The sequence below is a fragment of the Chiloscyllium plagiosum genome, unplaced genomic scaffold, assembly GCF_037043375.1.
Source record: "Chiloscyllium plagiosum isolate Xiang-an unplaced genomic scaffold, Cpla_swu_hap1 HiC_scaffold_23, whole genome shotgun sequence".
Taxonomy (NCBI): Eukaryota; Metazoa; Chordata; class Chondrichthyes; order Orectolobiformes; family Hemiscylliidae; genus Chiloscyllium; species Chiloscyllium plagiosum.
In genome coordinates this window covers 17,240,078-17,258,185 of record NW_028270161.1, presented here as the reverse complement: position 1 = coordinate 17,258,185, position 18,108 = coordinate 17,240,078, and the positions used below count along the sequence as shown (strand labels likewise).

Genomic DNA, 18,108 nt, shown 5'->3' with positions numbered 1-18,108 from the left:
ATAGACAAAGTCTTTTCCCTGGAGTTGGGGAATCCAGAACTAGAGAGCATAGGTTTAGAGTGAGAGGGGAAAGATATCAAAGAGACCTAAGGGACAACTTTTTCATGCAGAGGGTGGTAAGTGTATGCAATGAGCTGCCAGAGGAAGTGGTGGACGCTAGTACAATTGCAATATTTAAAAGGCATCTGGATGGGTATATAAATAGGAAGGGTTTGGAGGGATATGGGCTAAGTGCTGGCAGGTGGGACTAGATTGGGATATCTGGTTGATATGTATGAGTTGGACTGAAAGGTCTGTTTTCGTGCTGTACATCTCTATGACTCTAAGAGGAATGACATTCATTCGTAGTCAACTGTCCTAATTCTCCAAGGAACACAGAATCAAGAGGAGGCCTTTTAGCCCCTCAAGCTTGGTCTGCCATTCAATAAATCATGGTTGATCAATGATTTTACTCCATAGATCCACCTTGTGTATTAAGGCCTGCTCTTGTTTTTATGTCTGTTCCTAAGTGGAAATAATTTCTCCCAAACTACCTTATCAGGTTTCCTAAAGATCTTGAAAACTGCTCAATTCATCTCTAACTTCCAGGGGATCCACTTCTAGTCCACACTGCTCTGTCTATGTGAGTATTCACAACTTTTTATTACGTTAAACGCTGGGTGCTATTACCCTTTGTTTCCGTAGATACTTTCTAATCACTCATGAGATGATCAGTTTAATGAAAAGAGCTGGTTCCAGGAGACAGAAATCACCAGGAGCCGTCAAAGAATGAACAGAAAATATTTTTTTCCTCAGCTAACCTGTAACTGGGTAGCTGGCTTACCAGGTCCATCCTGCATGGCCTGAGGTGCTGAGAGCCTCCTGGCAGCGGCAGAGGTTGTGGTGGGGCTGGTGGTAGCAGTGACCTTCCTGATGGGTGTGGTGTGGGTTGGAGGCGCTGAAGTTGTCTTGCTTCGGCTGATGGTTTGTCGAGCGGTATCTATCCGGGACATGAAAGCAGGGGCAATTTTGGTCACCTCGGTGACTGGTGAAATAACAACTGGTTTTGCTATCTTTTTGGTGCCTGTGGAAACATAGAGAACCAGTTTTTTCATTCAATGCCGTTGAATCCCAGCAATTACTTTTTTTAGGTAAAATCATTCTTTTAAACAAAAGCAGATATTGCTGGAGAAACTCAGCAGGTCTGTCAGCATCTATGCAGAGAAAGCAGAGCTAATGTTTTGAGTCAATGATCCTTCTTCAGAACCAGACTCAAAACGTTAACTTTGCTTTCTCTCCACAGATGCTGTCAGACCTGCTGAGTTTCTCCAGCAATTTCTGTTTTTGTTTCAGATTTCTAGCAACTGCAGATCTTTGTTTTATTATAACTTTTTTTGCAGACCAGCCTTTACTTTATAAAGAACTTTATTATCCTAAATTTTGATTAAGATAAGATTGCAACAAATTGACTTTAGGTCTTTAACATTTAAACCATCTTATTTAAAAAAAATTCCTGATTTTCCACATATTCCTGAACCAGCTCCCAAATTTAATCCACAGTATGGGTGGATTGCCAGGGATTGGGTTACATTATTATTTTGGACAAATGTTGGAATGAATGGAAATGATTTAGTGCCAGACCAGAGGGAAGGTAAAAACAGTTTAAAAAAAGCAATACCTGGAAATGGACATGTCGGATGCAATGGAACTCCACTATGAAGTTTACAAGACAAGTCAGGCCAGTGCGTGTCATTTGTGAGTTTTACTTTACTCCCAATTCATCTTATGTGCTTCAAGATGGAGTTTTAGTTAGCCAATGTGTTCATTTCTAAGTATTGCTAGTTTTTCCCACTAGCACATCATTCCCTTAGTACCAAGAAGCCACTGTTGGAATATTGCGTGCAATTCTGGTCTCCTTCCTATTGGAAAGATGTTGTGAAACTTGAAAGGGTTCAGAAAAGATTTACAAGGATGTTGTAGGGTTGGAGGATCTGAGCTACAGGAAGAGGATGAACAGGCTGAGGCTGTTTTCCCTGGAGCATCGGAGGCTGAGGGGTGACCTTCTGGAGGTTTATAAAATTATGAGGGGCATGGTTAGGATAAATAGACAAAGTATTTTCCCTGGGGTGGGGGAGTCCAGAACTAGAGGGCATAGGTTTAGGGTGAGAGGGGAAAGATATAAAAGAGACCTAAGGGGCAACGTTTTCACGCAGAGGGTGGTATGTGTATGGAATGAGCTGCTAGAGGATGTGGTGGAGGCTGGTACAATTGCAACATTTAAGAGGCATTTGGATGGGTATATGAATAGGAAGAGTTTGGAGGGATATGGGCCAGGTGCTGGCAGGTGGGACTAGATTGGGTTGGGATATCTGGTCGGTATGGACGGGTTGGACCGAAGGGTGTGTTTCCATGCTGTACACCTCTATGACTATAATTCTTGACCCTCCACCACCTTGGGAAAAGTTGAGGGGTGCTGGGTCCTTTCTATTTTTCCATCCCTGATTCCAGTCGGGAATTAGCCAAGGCCTGAGACTATGTTGTGAAGCGAGTATGGGCTGCTGGGAAGCCTTGCACCGGAAACAGCCTAAAAACTAAAAAAGCAATAGAAATGTAGGATTACAAGAACTCAATCTTAATTACAGATCTGTAAATACAGAGTTGAAATGTATTTGCAACCATTTGAATTGGGTAGATTAATCTGAATATTTAGTGCACTTCCAGGTGAAGTGCTTTAACATCACCGGTTTGCCTTTTTGCCCTCTGGTGGCTATTCTATGACATTGCAGGCTGCTTCCTAAATCTGCCTGACCCCGGAATTACTGCTTTGTACATTTATTCCAGTGATGCCCTTCCAGATTCCTATATATAGGCTAGTTAGGGGAATTGAGACAATTTTCAAAGCATCTTATTCAGTGCTCTTATGCTCTTAAAAGCAGCATCAAATGGGGAAAAAAAGAGCTTATGGAGTGTATCAAATTTATTACACATGGAATTGGTGAGTGCAAGTGTGAGAAGACATCTAGTATCCTGTTTCTATCTTGATGTACACTTAGTTCTCAATATTCCTCAATGACAGAACATTTACCCACTGGTCGGCATGGACAGGTTGGACCAAAGGGTCTGTTTCCATGCTGTACATCTCTATGACTCTATGATTCTATGTCATATTAAATGAAAAAAAGTTACATTGATATGGTGCCAGGATCAACTGCTATCAACCAAACTGGGACACAAAATCACATTAAGAAGATAATAGGTCAGATTAAAAAGGTAGGATTTCATGAGCATTTTAAAGAAATAAAAAGGGATAGCATGACTGAGAGGTTTAAAACAGGAGTTCCATGAGTTGACAGCTGAAGACATAGCTGCCATTGGTGGAATTGCAAATGCTTAGAGTTAGAGGGCTGCAGAAATTTCAGAGGTTCGTGGAGGTGATACAGGTTATACAGATAGGAGGGCCAGGGTCTACATGGAGGGATTTGATTAAAAAAGAATGTGGATTTTAAAATTGAGTTGTTGCTTGACCAGAAGCCAGTGTAGGTCAATGATTGATGTACGAATGGGGCTCAGTGAGTATTTAGATATGAGTAACAGAGTTTCAAATGTACGCAAATTTATGGTGTGTCACAATATTTCTTTTAAAACATAGTGTCACTTTTTGTTTGGTTGACTGATTCATGGCTCTGAAGGTCTTTTTCTAGCAAACGGATTACCTCATGGTACAGCATGTACTCTAATATTCTAATTAGCCAATAGTGAACATTGTGTGAATTTTGACATTTTAGCTGTCTGATTAGGCTGTGTTTGACTAACAGAGCTTCAGGCTAATGTAGGCAAGGGTAGGCCAGTCAGAAAGAAAGCTTGGGCAAGCATCAGACAGTTCTAATGGATATGAGGTTCTCAAGGCTTGCAATAACATGTCCATATTCATTATTATTGATCATTTACTGAAATTGTTCTATGTTAAGAGTTGGAAACTGAGCCAATCAGAAGCAGAATGAAGCAAAACCTGAGGCAGGCCCAGTGAGTCAGCAATGCACTCCAGAAGTGATTAGGAAGGCTGCAGTGCAGAGGGAATGGGTACTGTAGTGAGAAGAGACAGCAATATAATGACACTCAAAACTGGCCGATTGTCAACCTTGTGAGCAACACTGGGAGAGACCACTAGCCATGATGAATATGATTACACCAATGGCCAATGATGCCTTCCTTGAAGTAGCAATGTGAGATTGTGTAGGTGTGGGTAGGTAAGTCTGTATGTTTACAGGATCCAATCATACTATTTGAGGCCTATCGGGTAGACCTCACTGTATCCCGGAATATGTCTGGATTCGTAAACTACAATAACAAGGGCACTTACGTGTCTGGGCTGAGATGACAACGGGCATTCCTTGTCTGCTTCCAACCATAGTCGAGACTCGGATAGTGTATGTAGAACTCTCTTGCAATCCACTTAACACATGGAGTGTTGCATCGGCCGGGACAATTCTTGTCCTCTCAGGACCTCCTGATGAGATAAGTGAACAAGGAGATTGTCTCATTGTTCATTGTTCTTCGTTCACGCCCAATATTGTGGCTGGGGATTTCCTGGGACCTGCACCTGCTTCACTGATGCAGCTTTACCCCAAGTGTGGCAGATGTTGGGTTGCCAACATTGCTGGATGTGAAGTATTGAAGGTTTTATCACAGCCTTTGTTTTTCAATATTCTTAAAATTAGCAAATTGGTCAAGTAAAATGAAAAGAAAACACCTTTACTTTAAAAGTGTTTATGATTTTTCTGCTGGATTTGCTCTCCACAGGATCCTGGAGATGAGTCATTATTTCCTAGAGACTTCAGGAAAATTCTGAAGGATTGACAGTCTGAGGCAAAAATCAGAGTTTCCATTCAAAGGATATTTCAGGTCATGGCCTGAATTACAAAGGATATTCTTGTCTCCACATCTCCTGGCCTTCCCATCCTGTTGAAATGCTCCTTGGGGAGGCACCCCAAGGGATGAATGGCTACTCCACAAATATTTGGCCATTAATAGATAGGTGATGAAAATACTGATCCTCAGGAACAGGACGTCCTGACACAGAGAGCTGCTGGCCAATCAGTTCTCAATGTACCTGTGGAGCCAGCAGGAATGGTAGCCACTATTGGTACTGCACTCTGGTAATAAGGAGGCAAGCTGCAATGGACCAGAACTTGGAAAGTCTGGGTGTGGGGAGGGATGTCTGTGAGAAGGATGTGGACTAGGGTTTAAGCGGCTATGGGGAGAGGACAACCTTGGGGACATCAATCCTTAGGTGGGACATCCACCGAGGTGGGTGGCCATCCAATGGGCCCAGGATCCAATGAAGAAGGGACTTCCTCCTTCCACTCCCAGCCTGCTAGGTTGCCCATGTGCTACTCCCATCAACAGATAATTGTTAGTATCAGGATGAGGCCCTTAAATGGGCATTAATAGCTATCTGACTCCACTCCCGCTCATGATATTATGGCATTTAGGGCGGAGGTGGGAGATAGAAGGTGGGAAAGCCACCTGCCCTTCCACTCTCAAACCTATCGGCAGGGGACTTAGAGCCCCAGGGAATTTTCCAACCTAAACCAAAATGACAGGGAGTTCAAGCGGGTCAATGTCTCGGCACCCACAGGCTTGAGATGAGAGTCCCACTAAACTGGTGAATGTCTAATGTTCCTCTATCTTTCCAACAATGATTCAACAACTTTATCGACAGGTACATCTGAACAATACAGAACCAGCCAGGCCAAAGTTCATTTAATAATGTTTTCTTGTATTAGTAGGATGAGGCCATAACATTTAATGAATTTCAAAAACTGTCAAAAGGTGCCTGTTCCAAATCACCAAGCCATGTCCCAAACTGGATCCACATCTGCCAAAGAGGGAGGATTGAATTAGGCTCAGTTGTGACGGTCCTCAAGAGTGAAAAGCCTGTGGACATTCACTGAGGAGACTCAACTATGAATAGCAATGACTGGGGCATTCTAACAGTGGGACTCCATTTAGCCATGAATGGGCAGCTTGGATAGAGGAAGAGAGAGTAGACTAAAAGGAATAAAATGAAAAGCAGGCTGATGGAATGTCACAGTGGTTTTGCAGAGGGTGCAGCACTGTTGGGTCAGGTGGACAAAGCATTGATGTCTATTATGGGCAAGGAACACTGGATATTTCTGAAGAAACAAACAACATGAGGAATTCTTCTCAATAATGCCAACCCTCACCATAACTGAGGACACCCACACAAAACTGTCTGCATTGAAACATAGGCCAAAGTGAGGACTGCAGATGCTGGAGATCAGAGTCCAGACTAGAGTGGTGCTGGAAAAGCACAGCAGGTCAGGCAGCATCTGAGGAGCAGGAAAATCAACTTTTCAGGCAGGAGCCCTTCATCAGGAACCACATGAATACAACATAAATAAGATTTGCTGGAAAAACTCAGCAAGTCTGGCAGCATCTATGAGGAGAAATCAGAGATAACATTTCAGGTCCAGTCACACTTCCACAGAACTGATGGTAGCTAGGAAAATTCTGGATCAGTGGTGCTGGAAGAGCACAGCAATTCAGGCAGCATCCAACGAGCAGCGAAATCGCTGCTCGTTGGATGCTGCCTGAATTGCTGTGCTCTTCCAGCACCACTGATCCAGAATCTGGTTTCCAGCATCTGCAGTCATTGTTTTTACCTCGTAGCTAGGAAAATGTCAGTTCATATGTAGAAAATAGGATAGGGAGAGGGGATAAGGAGTAAATGATATTTTGGGATAGAGCCCAAAGAGAGAGAAGACGGTTGGACAGACAAAGAAGTGGATGATGGTCTGGCTGGGATAGTGAATAGCCATTAATGGTAGTGTGTAATGGCAGACTATGTGATAACAAGGCCTGGTGTGTGAGGTTGGGGGCTAGGGCACGGAGAGTTCAGGCCCTAAAATTATTGAACGCGATATTGAGTCTGGAGGGCTGCAGGGTCCCCAAGTGGAAAATGAGGTGTTGTTCATCCAGCTTGCACTGAGCTTCACTGGAATACTGCAGTAAGCCTCCTGCCCTTCTCTCTGACTCCATCCTTTCAGATAACCCCACCTCCTGTGTTGGGTATTCACCATCCCTCCTAACAATTTGAGAAGACATGAATGAGGATGAGTAGCAAAATCGTTCTGTGCTCTTGAAGTGTAAATATTTACAGGGCAACAGGCAAAGAGCAGGGTGAATAGAACTAATTTGATAGCTCTTATGAAGAGCTAGCATATGCCTGTTGGGCTGAACAGCCTCCTTCTGTGCTATGCCATTCTATGGATGACCTGTAGATTAAAGCTGAAGGATCAACTAGTCTGGATAGAAAATGGAATAGGAGATGGGCTACTGTTGACAGGTTTGGAACTGACATCTCTCACTCCATGTTATCCAACACCACATTTATTGGCTGGGAATTAGAGCAGTATGTTTTAACCTGCGGGCAATCTATCAGGCAAATTTAACAAGTACATGAAATATGTACCATGTAAACACAGGAAGAAGTTAAACTCTATCTTAATGGATCTAAATAAACAAGACAAAGCCACTACCTCGCAGCAGAGCCCAAGATATTCTGTATCCTGAAATGCCAGGCATCTTTTTCCATGAGAGTTTTAAGCTGTTGGATCCAGTTTCGATGACTTTCAGTTCCTTCACTGATTGGACTTGTTCAGAATCTGGCGAAGCTGCAAATGATGGAACAATCCATTGTAGTTACAAAAACAATGCATCCCGTGGGCTGCTTTATCCTTATGTTTTGCAATGGAGGCTTTCATTCACAAGGAACCAGTGAATGCTCAGTGCAAAATAGCTACCACCATTTTCTTCTCTGATTCCATCCAAATACTTTGTCCTAAATAACCTTTTTCCTCACTGTCTTGAAATGAAGACTTAACAGAGGGACTTTGATTTATACTCTTTCAGCTAATGAGCTGAACTCAAGACCACCTTCAATTCAAATTCATCCCTTCTGAAAAGGTCACATCCACTGAATGTGATCTCTCCCCCTAAATTCTTTCTTTCCTTTTACAATTTAAAAAAAAATTAAAACCCAAATGATATCAACTAGTTATTATTAATTAATTGATCAAATCTTTTCTCTTGTTTAACTTCTGTGATGTCCAACGATTCATAGCTTTTTACCGAGGCACTCAAGAATGAAAAGTGATCATGCACATCAGAGCAGTAGGAAGCCTATCAGTCCCTCTGCTCTGTCATTCAATTGGATTCGTGAATAATCTGCACTTCAAACCCATTTACCTGCTCTTGCTCCACATCTTTAATCCCTGTAATGATCGGAGATCTATCAACCGTAATCCTGAAAGCTATGATTCTCCCTTAGATCCACACAATCCTTTTGGAATGAGAGCACCAGATCTCTACTAACTTTTGTGAGAAAAAAGGGTTTTGTTTTGTGTTTGCTCCTGAGTAGCCAAACCCTAGTTTTTGAATATTATCTCCACCATTCTGATTGCCTCAGCAGGATAAATAGTTCCTCCATTTCTATATCACCACTTAATGAATTCATTTATTACTGTAACCACTCAAATCAGAGTACCCCTCAGTCTTTCATCATCAAGAGAGTGTAAGCCAATTTTAATGGCCACATTTCTGACTGGGATAACACAAATTGGTTATTTTCTTTCTGTGAGTTTCTTGGGCCTGACTTCTGATGTAGGATCTGTCCCAATATACACAGCCCAGGAAACTGTGCAGGCAGCTTTGCAGTATTGGCGGGGCGAGGGAGGGGGGTGGGGGGTTGGGGGGGCAGGTCAGGAGGGGTCACTTTAATAGACTCACTGGAGTTAGAGCCAGTTTTAACCCCCTTAACATTTCCTGGGTAACTATTCAGGCAAGTAAGTCAGAACCCTCCGGCAGCTCTGACTCTAACTCAGAGTTGGGGATGTTGTTGGAGTTCCAGAATCGGGATCATTGACCAGAGGAGGTTTAAACTTCCCAAACAATTACATCATAGTCTATGTTTCCAGACTTCTGAGGTGACCCATAACTTTTCAATCGTGCTGCATCCAGCCTCAGTTTACATGGATACCAGAATGTCTGGTCCTGTGTATTCTGTCCTTGTATTTTAGTCTTTCAGATCCCACTATCATTCTCCTTACTACCCCAGGAAATATCCGACTTTCTTTTCACAAAGAATGGATGCAAAGGCATTGCCAGTGCTCCCATTCCACCTCACAATTACCTGTCTTTTGAGAAAGAGATGCTGCAGGCCCCTCAGAATTCCTGTACACAGCATTGATGCTAATAGTATAGCGAGTTCCAGGGTTTAGGTGTCCAATATGGTAAGACAGTGTGCTGCGATCCACGTATTGACTCTGAGTACCACCTCTCCCTAGCAAGGAATAAATGAAACATAAAGACTGTAGAAACAATTTATACAATCACAATGCAAACTGCAAGTATTGAATAAATAGAATTAAATAGAGTTCATAGCACAGAAAGAGATCATTGAGCTAAATACAATCTTGTGATATCCCAAATGGGCATCCTCCATCTAATCCCATCAACATATCCTTCTATTGATCCCTGTGTTTATCTGACATTTATTGTGTCATAGTCCTTGAGAAAATGGTGGTGAGCTGCTTTCTAGAACCACTGCATCCATGTACAGCATGTAGACCTGCAATGCTGTTAAGGAGGAAGTTACGAAAACTGCTCCACTTCTTTGAATCTAGCTCCATGTCAAAGTAATTACTTTCAAGGACACTTCTTGAGATTTTCTCGAGGGTGATTTATAATTTTTGGAAGCTCTTTTGTGGTTTTCAGGGCTTCTTTTTCAATCTCACTAACTCAGTAGTTGATGAAATCATGTAGTAACAATATCTTCAGTTTTTGAGTTGTCAAATGGGATTCATAAAACAACAGAATTCATCAATAATGTCAATTATCAATCCTTCATTAAAATTAAAATTGAAATGCCACAGTTTTTATATTGGCGCAAATAACTGGCATAAGATAGTAGTAAAAGCTTTCTTCAAGGTAACCCGGACACTCTATGTAAAAAAATGCTATCATCCTAAATGATAAGGTATCACAAAAAAAGAGTCTTAAACTTTAGCAGCAATAATAATTGTTTACAGTCACAAATAACAATTTAGAAACACAAATAAGAGGTGTTCCTCGGTTGCATAATTTAGAGTGATGGTTTATTTTCATTTACCTGATGTCGGACTCCATGTTATCTTGTACTCTGTTGCTCTGACAGTAGCACCCCAGACTACAGACACTGAGGTATTGGTGTATGTGGTCACTCTGAAGTTTGATACGTGACTAAGTGGACCTACAGTACAGAAAATACTATCAGTTAATTCATTCAATTCACTAAAATGTTCTTTTTTTAAACCAACCCAAAAGGCACTATCTCTTATTAGGAGCCAAATGCACAGATGTTGTTTATTTGTCCAAGTGGGCATTCTTTATAAGTGAGTCTAAACTGTGGGCATTGATAGGGTACTCCACTTTGAAGATAAGATTTCATCAGTAAGCTACAGCTTGTATTCATCCATTCTTTCCACATACTCCTTTCCAGCAGGATTATGGCATTTCTAAGGGATTTCCAATGGGGGGTCTTTTGATCCTCGTGTAACTTCAGTGGAAGGTTGATGGAAACTACTGGGAGAGATTTAAACAAAAATCTGTCATTTCTGCCACATTCCTATCAATATTCCCCATTGGAATTATGACCTGTTACCCTCCAATTGGAAGCCCAGTGAGATCAGATAAATCAGCACAGACTAAATATCAGTCTTGGGATCCTTCTGAGTAGTATGTGCTAACACTGTGGTCAGTACATTTTCAGATGAGTGGCTGGAAGTTCTTCCACTCTCTTTTGGGTAAGATGAACTTGCAGGCAATATCTGAATCAATCCAGCTCTACTGTAAAGGTGCATTCTGTTCAATAGACAATAGACAATAGGTGCAGGAGTAGGCCATTCAGCCCTTCGAGCCTGCACCGCCATTCAATATGATCATGGCTGATCATTCCTAATCAGTATCCTGTTCCTGCCTTATCTCCATAACCCTTGATTCCACTATCTTTGAGAGCTCTATCCAACTCTTTCTTAAATGAATCCAGAGACTGGGCCTCCACTGCCCTCTGGGGCAGAACATTCCACACAGCCACCACTCTCTGGGTGAAGAAATTTCTCCTCATCTCTGTCCTAAATGGTCTACCCCGTATTTTTAAGCTGTGTCCTCTGGTTCGGCACTCACCTATCAGCGGAAACATGTTTTCTGCTGCCAGAGTGTCCAATCCTTTCATAATCTTATATGTCTCAATCAGATCCCCTCTCAGTCTTCTAAACTCAAGGGTATACAAGTCCAGTCACTTCAGTCTTTCAGTGTAAGATAATCCCGCCATTCCAGGAATTGACCTCGTGAACCTACGCTGCACTCCCTCAATAGCCAGAATGTCTTTCCTCAAATTTGGAGACCAGAACTGCACACAGTACTCCAGGTGTGGTCTCACCAGGGCCCTGTACAGCTGCAGAAGCACCTCTTTGCTTCTATACTCAATTCCTCTTGTTATGAAGGCCAGCATGCTATTAGCCTTCTTCGCTACCTGCTGTGCCTGCATGCTTGCCTTCATTGACTGGTGTACATTGATTGGTTCCAAACATACTGCTGTCATCCCCCACCTCCTTTAGCATCAGTTCCATAGTTTGTCATTCTCTATTACATTAAGGTTTTGTCCACATTCACCATATGAGGCAATATAAGTTAAGTTCTTAAGAGTTTACCTTAGGATTACACTTTCCTGAACTGTGATCATATTTACTGGTTCTATTCCTGTGATCTTAAACATCAGGCGGACAATTATATTTGGTTACTTTTAACTTCTGGTTTACATCAAGACTTGAATGAAACTCTGATGGTAGACAGTCATTAACTGGATTGGCAAATAAGGCAGACATTGATGGTATGGTCTTGTAGCATCTGCAGCTCACTGGTTTACAGCGATAGAGTAGTGAACCAACCACTATTAGCTCGTACATGTACATACCACCAGACTTCACTGTATGTGCGATCTTATAGCTCTGAATATCCCACATTTGAATAGGATCCTAACAATTCAATATTCATTTGTGTTGGTAGTTTGTCCTCTATGTTTCTGATTCAGAAACTAATAGTGTCCCTTCTTGCACTTACCTGTACACTTTGATTAGTTTTAACCATCTTGTGTGCTCCTTTGCAACGAGCCCTAATGATTTCAAATTAGCAACCAATGTCATTTTCCCAGCTTCTCCACAAAATATGTTTTATCATTGGGACTGTCTCTAGGCTATTTCAATCTCTCTCCATTGAGGGTTAACTGTATACTTGAATTTCTAGCCAAGATCTTGAGTCGAATGTATGCCACAATCTTTCCCCAAGGTGCTGATGATTGGGCAACTACATCAATGTTTTACTGAGGCATTGATATGTACAATGACTAGTCCACAGGTGAGATTCCCCAACTTTTTATGTTTTTAAACAGGTTACCTCAAATGTTAAACTTCCAAGTGGGGAGAGGTGATCAGGCTTCCCTTGGTTTTTCATCCACCCCCACAGTCTGTCATGACAAGGTTAATTTGAAAAGGACACCTATATCTGTGGATACTTTTTTCCAAGTCTCAAATGAATTTATGTTTTGAAAGGAACCACATTTAACCAGACTTTCTTAATTTAACAGTAAGATTGAGCTTATGGAAAAATAGTTACACAGCACACATGACACAGATCAAAAATAACACGCAGGTCCAAAAAGATAAAAGTTAAAAGAAAATATACAATCCATCTCTGGACTGTCTGTGAAGAATGAATAATTGAACCCAAATATAGATAATGATAGATCAGCGTACCTGCAGCTAACCTTCTCTAGTGGCTACTACCTGACCTGGGGGTAGTCAATGACTGCAATTGGAGATTGTTTCAATTTTCAGAATTAGCATTTATAGACTTCATGAACAGGATAATATTTTCATGACACCTGAAATGATCACCCCATTTTGTGTCATCATGAAAACAGATCATCATACAAATCACTTATGGATATATTGAACTACCAAATTCAGCAACTGTCTCAAATCCCTGTGTGGATTACATTGAATTCCAAGAGGAATCATGGAGTGCTACACCTGAAACATTTCAACAGATTTAGACAGCAACACTTCAAAAGGAGAAATACCATTGAAATAATGTAACTATGATCTCTCATGCCAACTTGACGAGTTGAAACAAAGGCAGATCTGGAGGGAAGATATGTTTAAGTTTTACTTTTCCAAGATTATGTAAGGAAAGGGATTATAAAACAACTTCTCTTAGTATGCTCAAATGCTAATGTTCTAGAGAGTTGGCACAACACTAAACTAGCCTGTAGTTCAAGTTCCATTGTGCTAAAGCATGCTGCAAAGTGGCAGCTGAGACTGTTCACTAGACAGCCCTGTGTATGGATAAAAAGAATCAATGGAGCAGGGTGGGTGGTACTATGGTGGGTTTGGTAAGATGCAGCGAGAAAACGGACTGTGCCTCACAGAGAGAATCCTATAGGAGACTCAACAGACTAACAGCCAAAAAAAAAAGACATAAAACTGAGCTGGGAAAAGGTTTCCACAAGGGAAGGGATCAACCTTGTTGTGACTATTTGAGGAAGAAGTTGAATAAGAAGGGGAGGCAGCTCTTCCCTCTTCATCCTGGAGAATGACCATGGGGCAGTGTCCCATCTGGATTCATAACAGATCTGGGACCTTCTCCTGGCATCTGGCCATAACAGTGTTAACCTTGCACAAAGTCACTCACTTGTTTTCATAGTTGCTGTCATCCCAGGGCCCACAGCAGAACCAAAGACTACATAAAGGGATAAGACATATTCTGTATTGGAAACCAGATTTTTGAGTTGATATGATGTTGTGCTGCTGTTCAAAGCTACTTGACGGGGCCGGTCGCTCCCAATGAACTCTGGAAACAAGGAAAAGTGACATTAAAGCAATTCTTTGAAATAAACTGTAAAAGAAATATAATGGAAACTTCGTGGGCTCAGCTGAATTTTTACTTGTTCTCAGAATGTAGTCAATCTTGCGGAAGCTTAACTTATTGGCTATCTGGAGAAGGTAATGATGCTGGCCATCTCCTCGTATCTCTGTAGACCTTGTACTAACGGTGTTCCCACAATAATGTGGAATTTTATAAATTACTGAGCAGTTTTCTCAGCATTAACTAAAACAGATGGACATGTGTCACATGTCAGCTCAACAAGGTGGAGACTACAATGGGAGATATCTCTTGATGAGTATTTTTAGCTGTTTGTGTTGTTTTCCAGGGGTGTGTGTGTGTATGTGAGAGAGAGAGAGAGAGAGAGATGGTTCTTCAATAATGCACTGATCTTTGTAAAAATTCTACATGTTAAATATAGACATGGTTCATTAAGATAACTTTATACACCATGCACAAGTTAGTTTCTTTTTGACAATATTAGGGAGGGAGGATTGATGAACTGCTTGGTGCAACTTTGTCCTTTGGATTCTCCAACAAAATATCATCCCAATGTAGCATCACTGAAAATGAGAGCTTAATTTAGGGAGAATGAAATCTGTGCCTCACTGCTCTGCCCTCTTGTATATTACTGCTTAAGTGGACACAAGAGTGTAGCAATTATAGCACTGAGTTAGCAAATCCCACTATGTCACTAGTGAAACTTAGTTCAATAAATTCTGGGCTAGCAATAGAAAAGGATGATTATGAAAGTTGCCAGGCTATGACAAAATCCAGCTGGGTCACTAGGTTCTCCATCATCATGGAATCTTCCATCCCCCATCTGGTTTAGCTTACCAGTTACTCAGAAGGCTCTTGTGGCACAGTGGTCGTGTCCCTATCTCTGAGCCAGTAGACCCTCAAGTTCCAGAGGTATGTAATAACACGTATGAGCTGGTTAATCAAAAATATCCGTATGTGATTCATATCAACACAATGTGATTCATGCTTAGCAAGTCAACAATGTTGCAACACTTACAACTCTCTCGTTTGTCTCAATTCACTTGATAACGTATCAAAGTACCTGGTGTGGGGCCCCATGCTAATCTATATCCTGTAGCACCTTGGACAGCGTTCCACGTGATGATGGCACTGCTTGTAGTGATGGACGATGCTCGCAGAATATGGACAGAACTTGTTGCCACTGGGAAACAAAACATAAGCTAATATCCATCAAAGAGTTTTGGATAAAAAAGTAAATGAGTATAGCTCTTTCTTATTTGTTAGTAAATATCTTTTCTAGGAAACCAACAGCAACAGCTTACACTTACAAACACTCAAATACATCCCTAGGTTCTTTCCAGAGGCATAATTCTGAAATAAATGGATGCCATGCCACAGAAAGAAATTCTAGGTTATGTGGGTGACCAATGATTTGGTTAATGATGTGGATTTTAAGAATGGTCTCAAAGCTTCCAATTTAAGAGTGCAAGTCTTAAACGGTTGAAGATATTGCTACCAATGGTAGGGTAAGGGGAGAGCATGGTGTGGAGATGAACTGATGTACAAATAATCATATTGAAGGACTCATTTGAGTGGAGAGACTATTGAAGGGCTGGAGGAGATATGGTGAAGTATAAAAGTCAAACACACAGGAGAATTGGGTGATCAGATGACAATGCAAGTCACATACAGAAAGATAATAGAAACTTCCCCTCGCAAAACATGACTTCTAGCTGTTCCGTAATTCCATTGGCATTAGCACCTTCCAGCTAAGTGCCAACATTAGAAATGTTTAAACTTAGTGGGTATCACACAATCTTAACTTTAGGGAGCATCACAATGAATCCCAAAGTTTCCTTCACCCAATACACAGACAAACTCTCAACAGGTATTACAGGACGGTGATCAGTTCACACTTCTCCAGCCTTACTCAGATAGGGGGAAGCAGAATATATAATCCTCCAATGAGCATTCCAGTGCTGATCAACTAACACAGTATGGAACAGGTCTAGACTCTGAAATCTTTCTGCTCTGGGTATCTTACCACTGGAAAATCTGCAAGTGCAAACTGATAGGCTGAGCTCATGTTCTACTCTCTCAATTTCCATTTATAAAGAGTCCAGGATGAGGATTCAATGTGACCCATCCTTAAAAATGTATTTTTTATGCTAAAGAGCTATAGCAGGTAATTTGTTTTTGGCTAGGACACTTCATTTTACAGAATCCCCAATTTTAGGGAAATAAAAAAAACTACAAGGAAGGTGTCAGTATTGCTATATACCAGTTCACCAGATAGGTGTGCCACTTGTCAACTGGAGCACACCTGGCAACTGAGTCCAAGAAATAAATCCCAATCCAAGAAACATGGACATGAATCTTTAAGTTGTGGCATTGCCGGAACTGCAAGAAGTACACAAGTAATCACAATTACTGCACACAATGAACATTGGTTTGTGAGCAGACAGATGTTAAAACAAAAACACTTACACGTCACAATGTTCCCAGAGACCACTGGGCCTTCTACATTGCCAAAAATTGGGTTGATAGTAACAGTGTATTCAGTACCAGCTTGCAGACCCCGGATCATATAGAACTGGTAGGCTTCACCTAAATTGACATTCTGCAGGTCTCCCTCTGTTGATAAGAAAATACCACAACAATGATTATCAAAATTCTCCTCTTTGATAGTCAGTATGCTTGAAGAACTCCCACTCCCAGTGAAAAACTTTACTCCTCTACTATTATATCTCTAAAACAATTCATGAATTTTGTTATCAAACCATTACCTTACTTTGTTCCTTCACCCCTAAACTATTAATCTTCCAAAGCTGAGAGAAAGATTTGAGAAATCATGCTATCCAAAGTAACCATAGAACGTTCCTACAGACTAAATTAAGTAAAAGTGTAGGGTTGGGCCCAAATAGTTTGAAACCTATTTTGTGTTCTACAGAAATACATTCAAATTGAGCAATTAATCAATCTTAGTTTCCCTATGGACTCATGGTAATCAGATTGTCCATTTGCCTTACCACTGACACTGAGGACGGCTTACAGTTTCAAGAATCCAACATTTGAGAGTATTTTCTGTACTTATGGACAGCTTTGTTCCAGATGTATACATTTCTGGCCTGATTTCCTATTTGTTAATTATCTCACCAACATGACACCAAAGATAATCAGTTAAAAAAAGTAAAACAAAGAACTGTGGATGCTGGAAATCTGAAACAAAACAGAAATTGCTGGAGAAACTCAGCAGGTCTGGCAGCATCTGTGGAGAGAAAACAGAGTTAACATTATAAGCCCAATCACTCTTCAGTTATGATGTCCTTGACCTCCATCACTCTTTTACAGGCTGCAATAGTTCACTTGGAATATGTAAGCTCGCCTATTCTCCTTAGAGACATATGTGTCTCCATAACTCTGACTGTCTCAGCAGTCTTTCAAAGCCACCTGCTTTCATTGTATGTGTATTCCTGGGTAGTCATTTCATTGCTTATCTAGATGCAGAGTCTGATGGCTCAACTAGCTTTGCTAACAGAGTTAAAAAAAAAATCCCTCAAGCATCCACTATCTCCTTGTTAAGTGCCTGAAGATATGTGAAATTGGGTACTTGGCCATGCTGGATTGGATCCATTTTCTTCAAATATTCTAACAAAATAGGCTACTGCTTGAAGATATATGAGTAGTCTGTGCAAACTAATACTAGAATAATGGAGGGCTTTGGTGACCTAACATTAACTGGGTCTGCTTAAAAATCTGAATAAGTCAATATATGAATGTTTTCTAAGTCTGTGCTTTGGCACAGTATGGTAATCTTCGAGGAGAAAGTGAGGTCTGCAGATGCTGGAGATCAAAGTTGAAACTTTATTGCTGGAACAGCACAGCAGGTCAGGCAGCATCCAGGGAACAGGAGATTCGACGTTTCGGGCACAGGCCCTTCTTCAGGAATGGTATGGTATGGTAATACCAAGTGACACAGATAGCACACTAGGTATGGGATCACTTCAATTAAGTAAAAATAGTGAGAGGCAACAAATGAGCTACTAATTTACAATTAGCAATGGCCTATTAGTATTATTACTAGACTATTAATCCTGAAATTCTGGTAATCTTTGGGGATCTGGGTTTGCATCCTGCCATGGCTTA

General features: G+C 41.1%; 1 protein-coding gene across 1 annotated transcript in view; it reads right to left on the bottom strand.

Moving 5' to 3' along the window:
• The window catches only part of col7a1l (collagen type VII alpha 1-like), a 432,947-nt gene that overhangs the window by 342,742 nt on the left and 72,097 nt on the right, over positions 1-18,108 (bottom strand). The window contains exons 12-19 of the mRNA XM_087999395.1: positions 16,450-16,596; positions 15,044-15,163; positions 13,789-13,947; positions 10,172-10,291; positions 9,194-9,343; positions 7,542-7,676; positions 4,340-4,486; positions 824-1,063 (exon numbers count right to left, since the gene is read on the bottom strand). Coding sequence (XP_087855521.1) covers positions 824-1,063; positions 4,340-4,486; positions 7,542-7,676; positions 9,194-9,343; positions 10,172-10,291; positions 13,789-13,947; positions 15,044-15,163; positions 16,450-16,596 — 1,218 coding nt within the window. The remainder of the gene's footprint in view (positions 1-823; positions 1,064-4,339; positions 4,487-7,541; positions 7,677-9,193; positions 9,344-10,171; positions 10,292-13,788; positions 13,948-15,043; positions 15,164-16,449; positions 16,597-18,108) is intronic.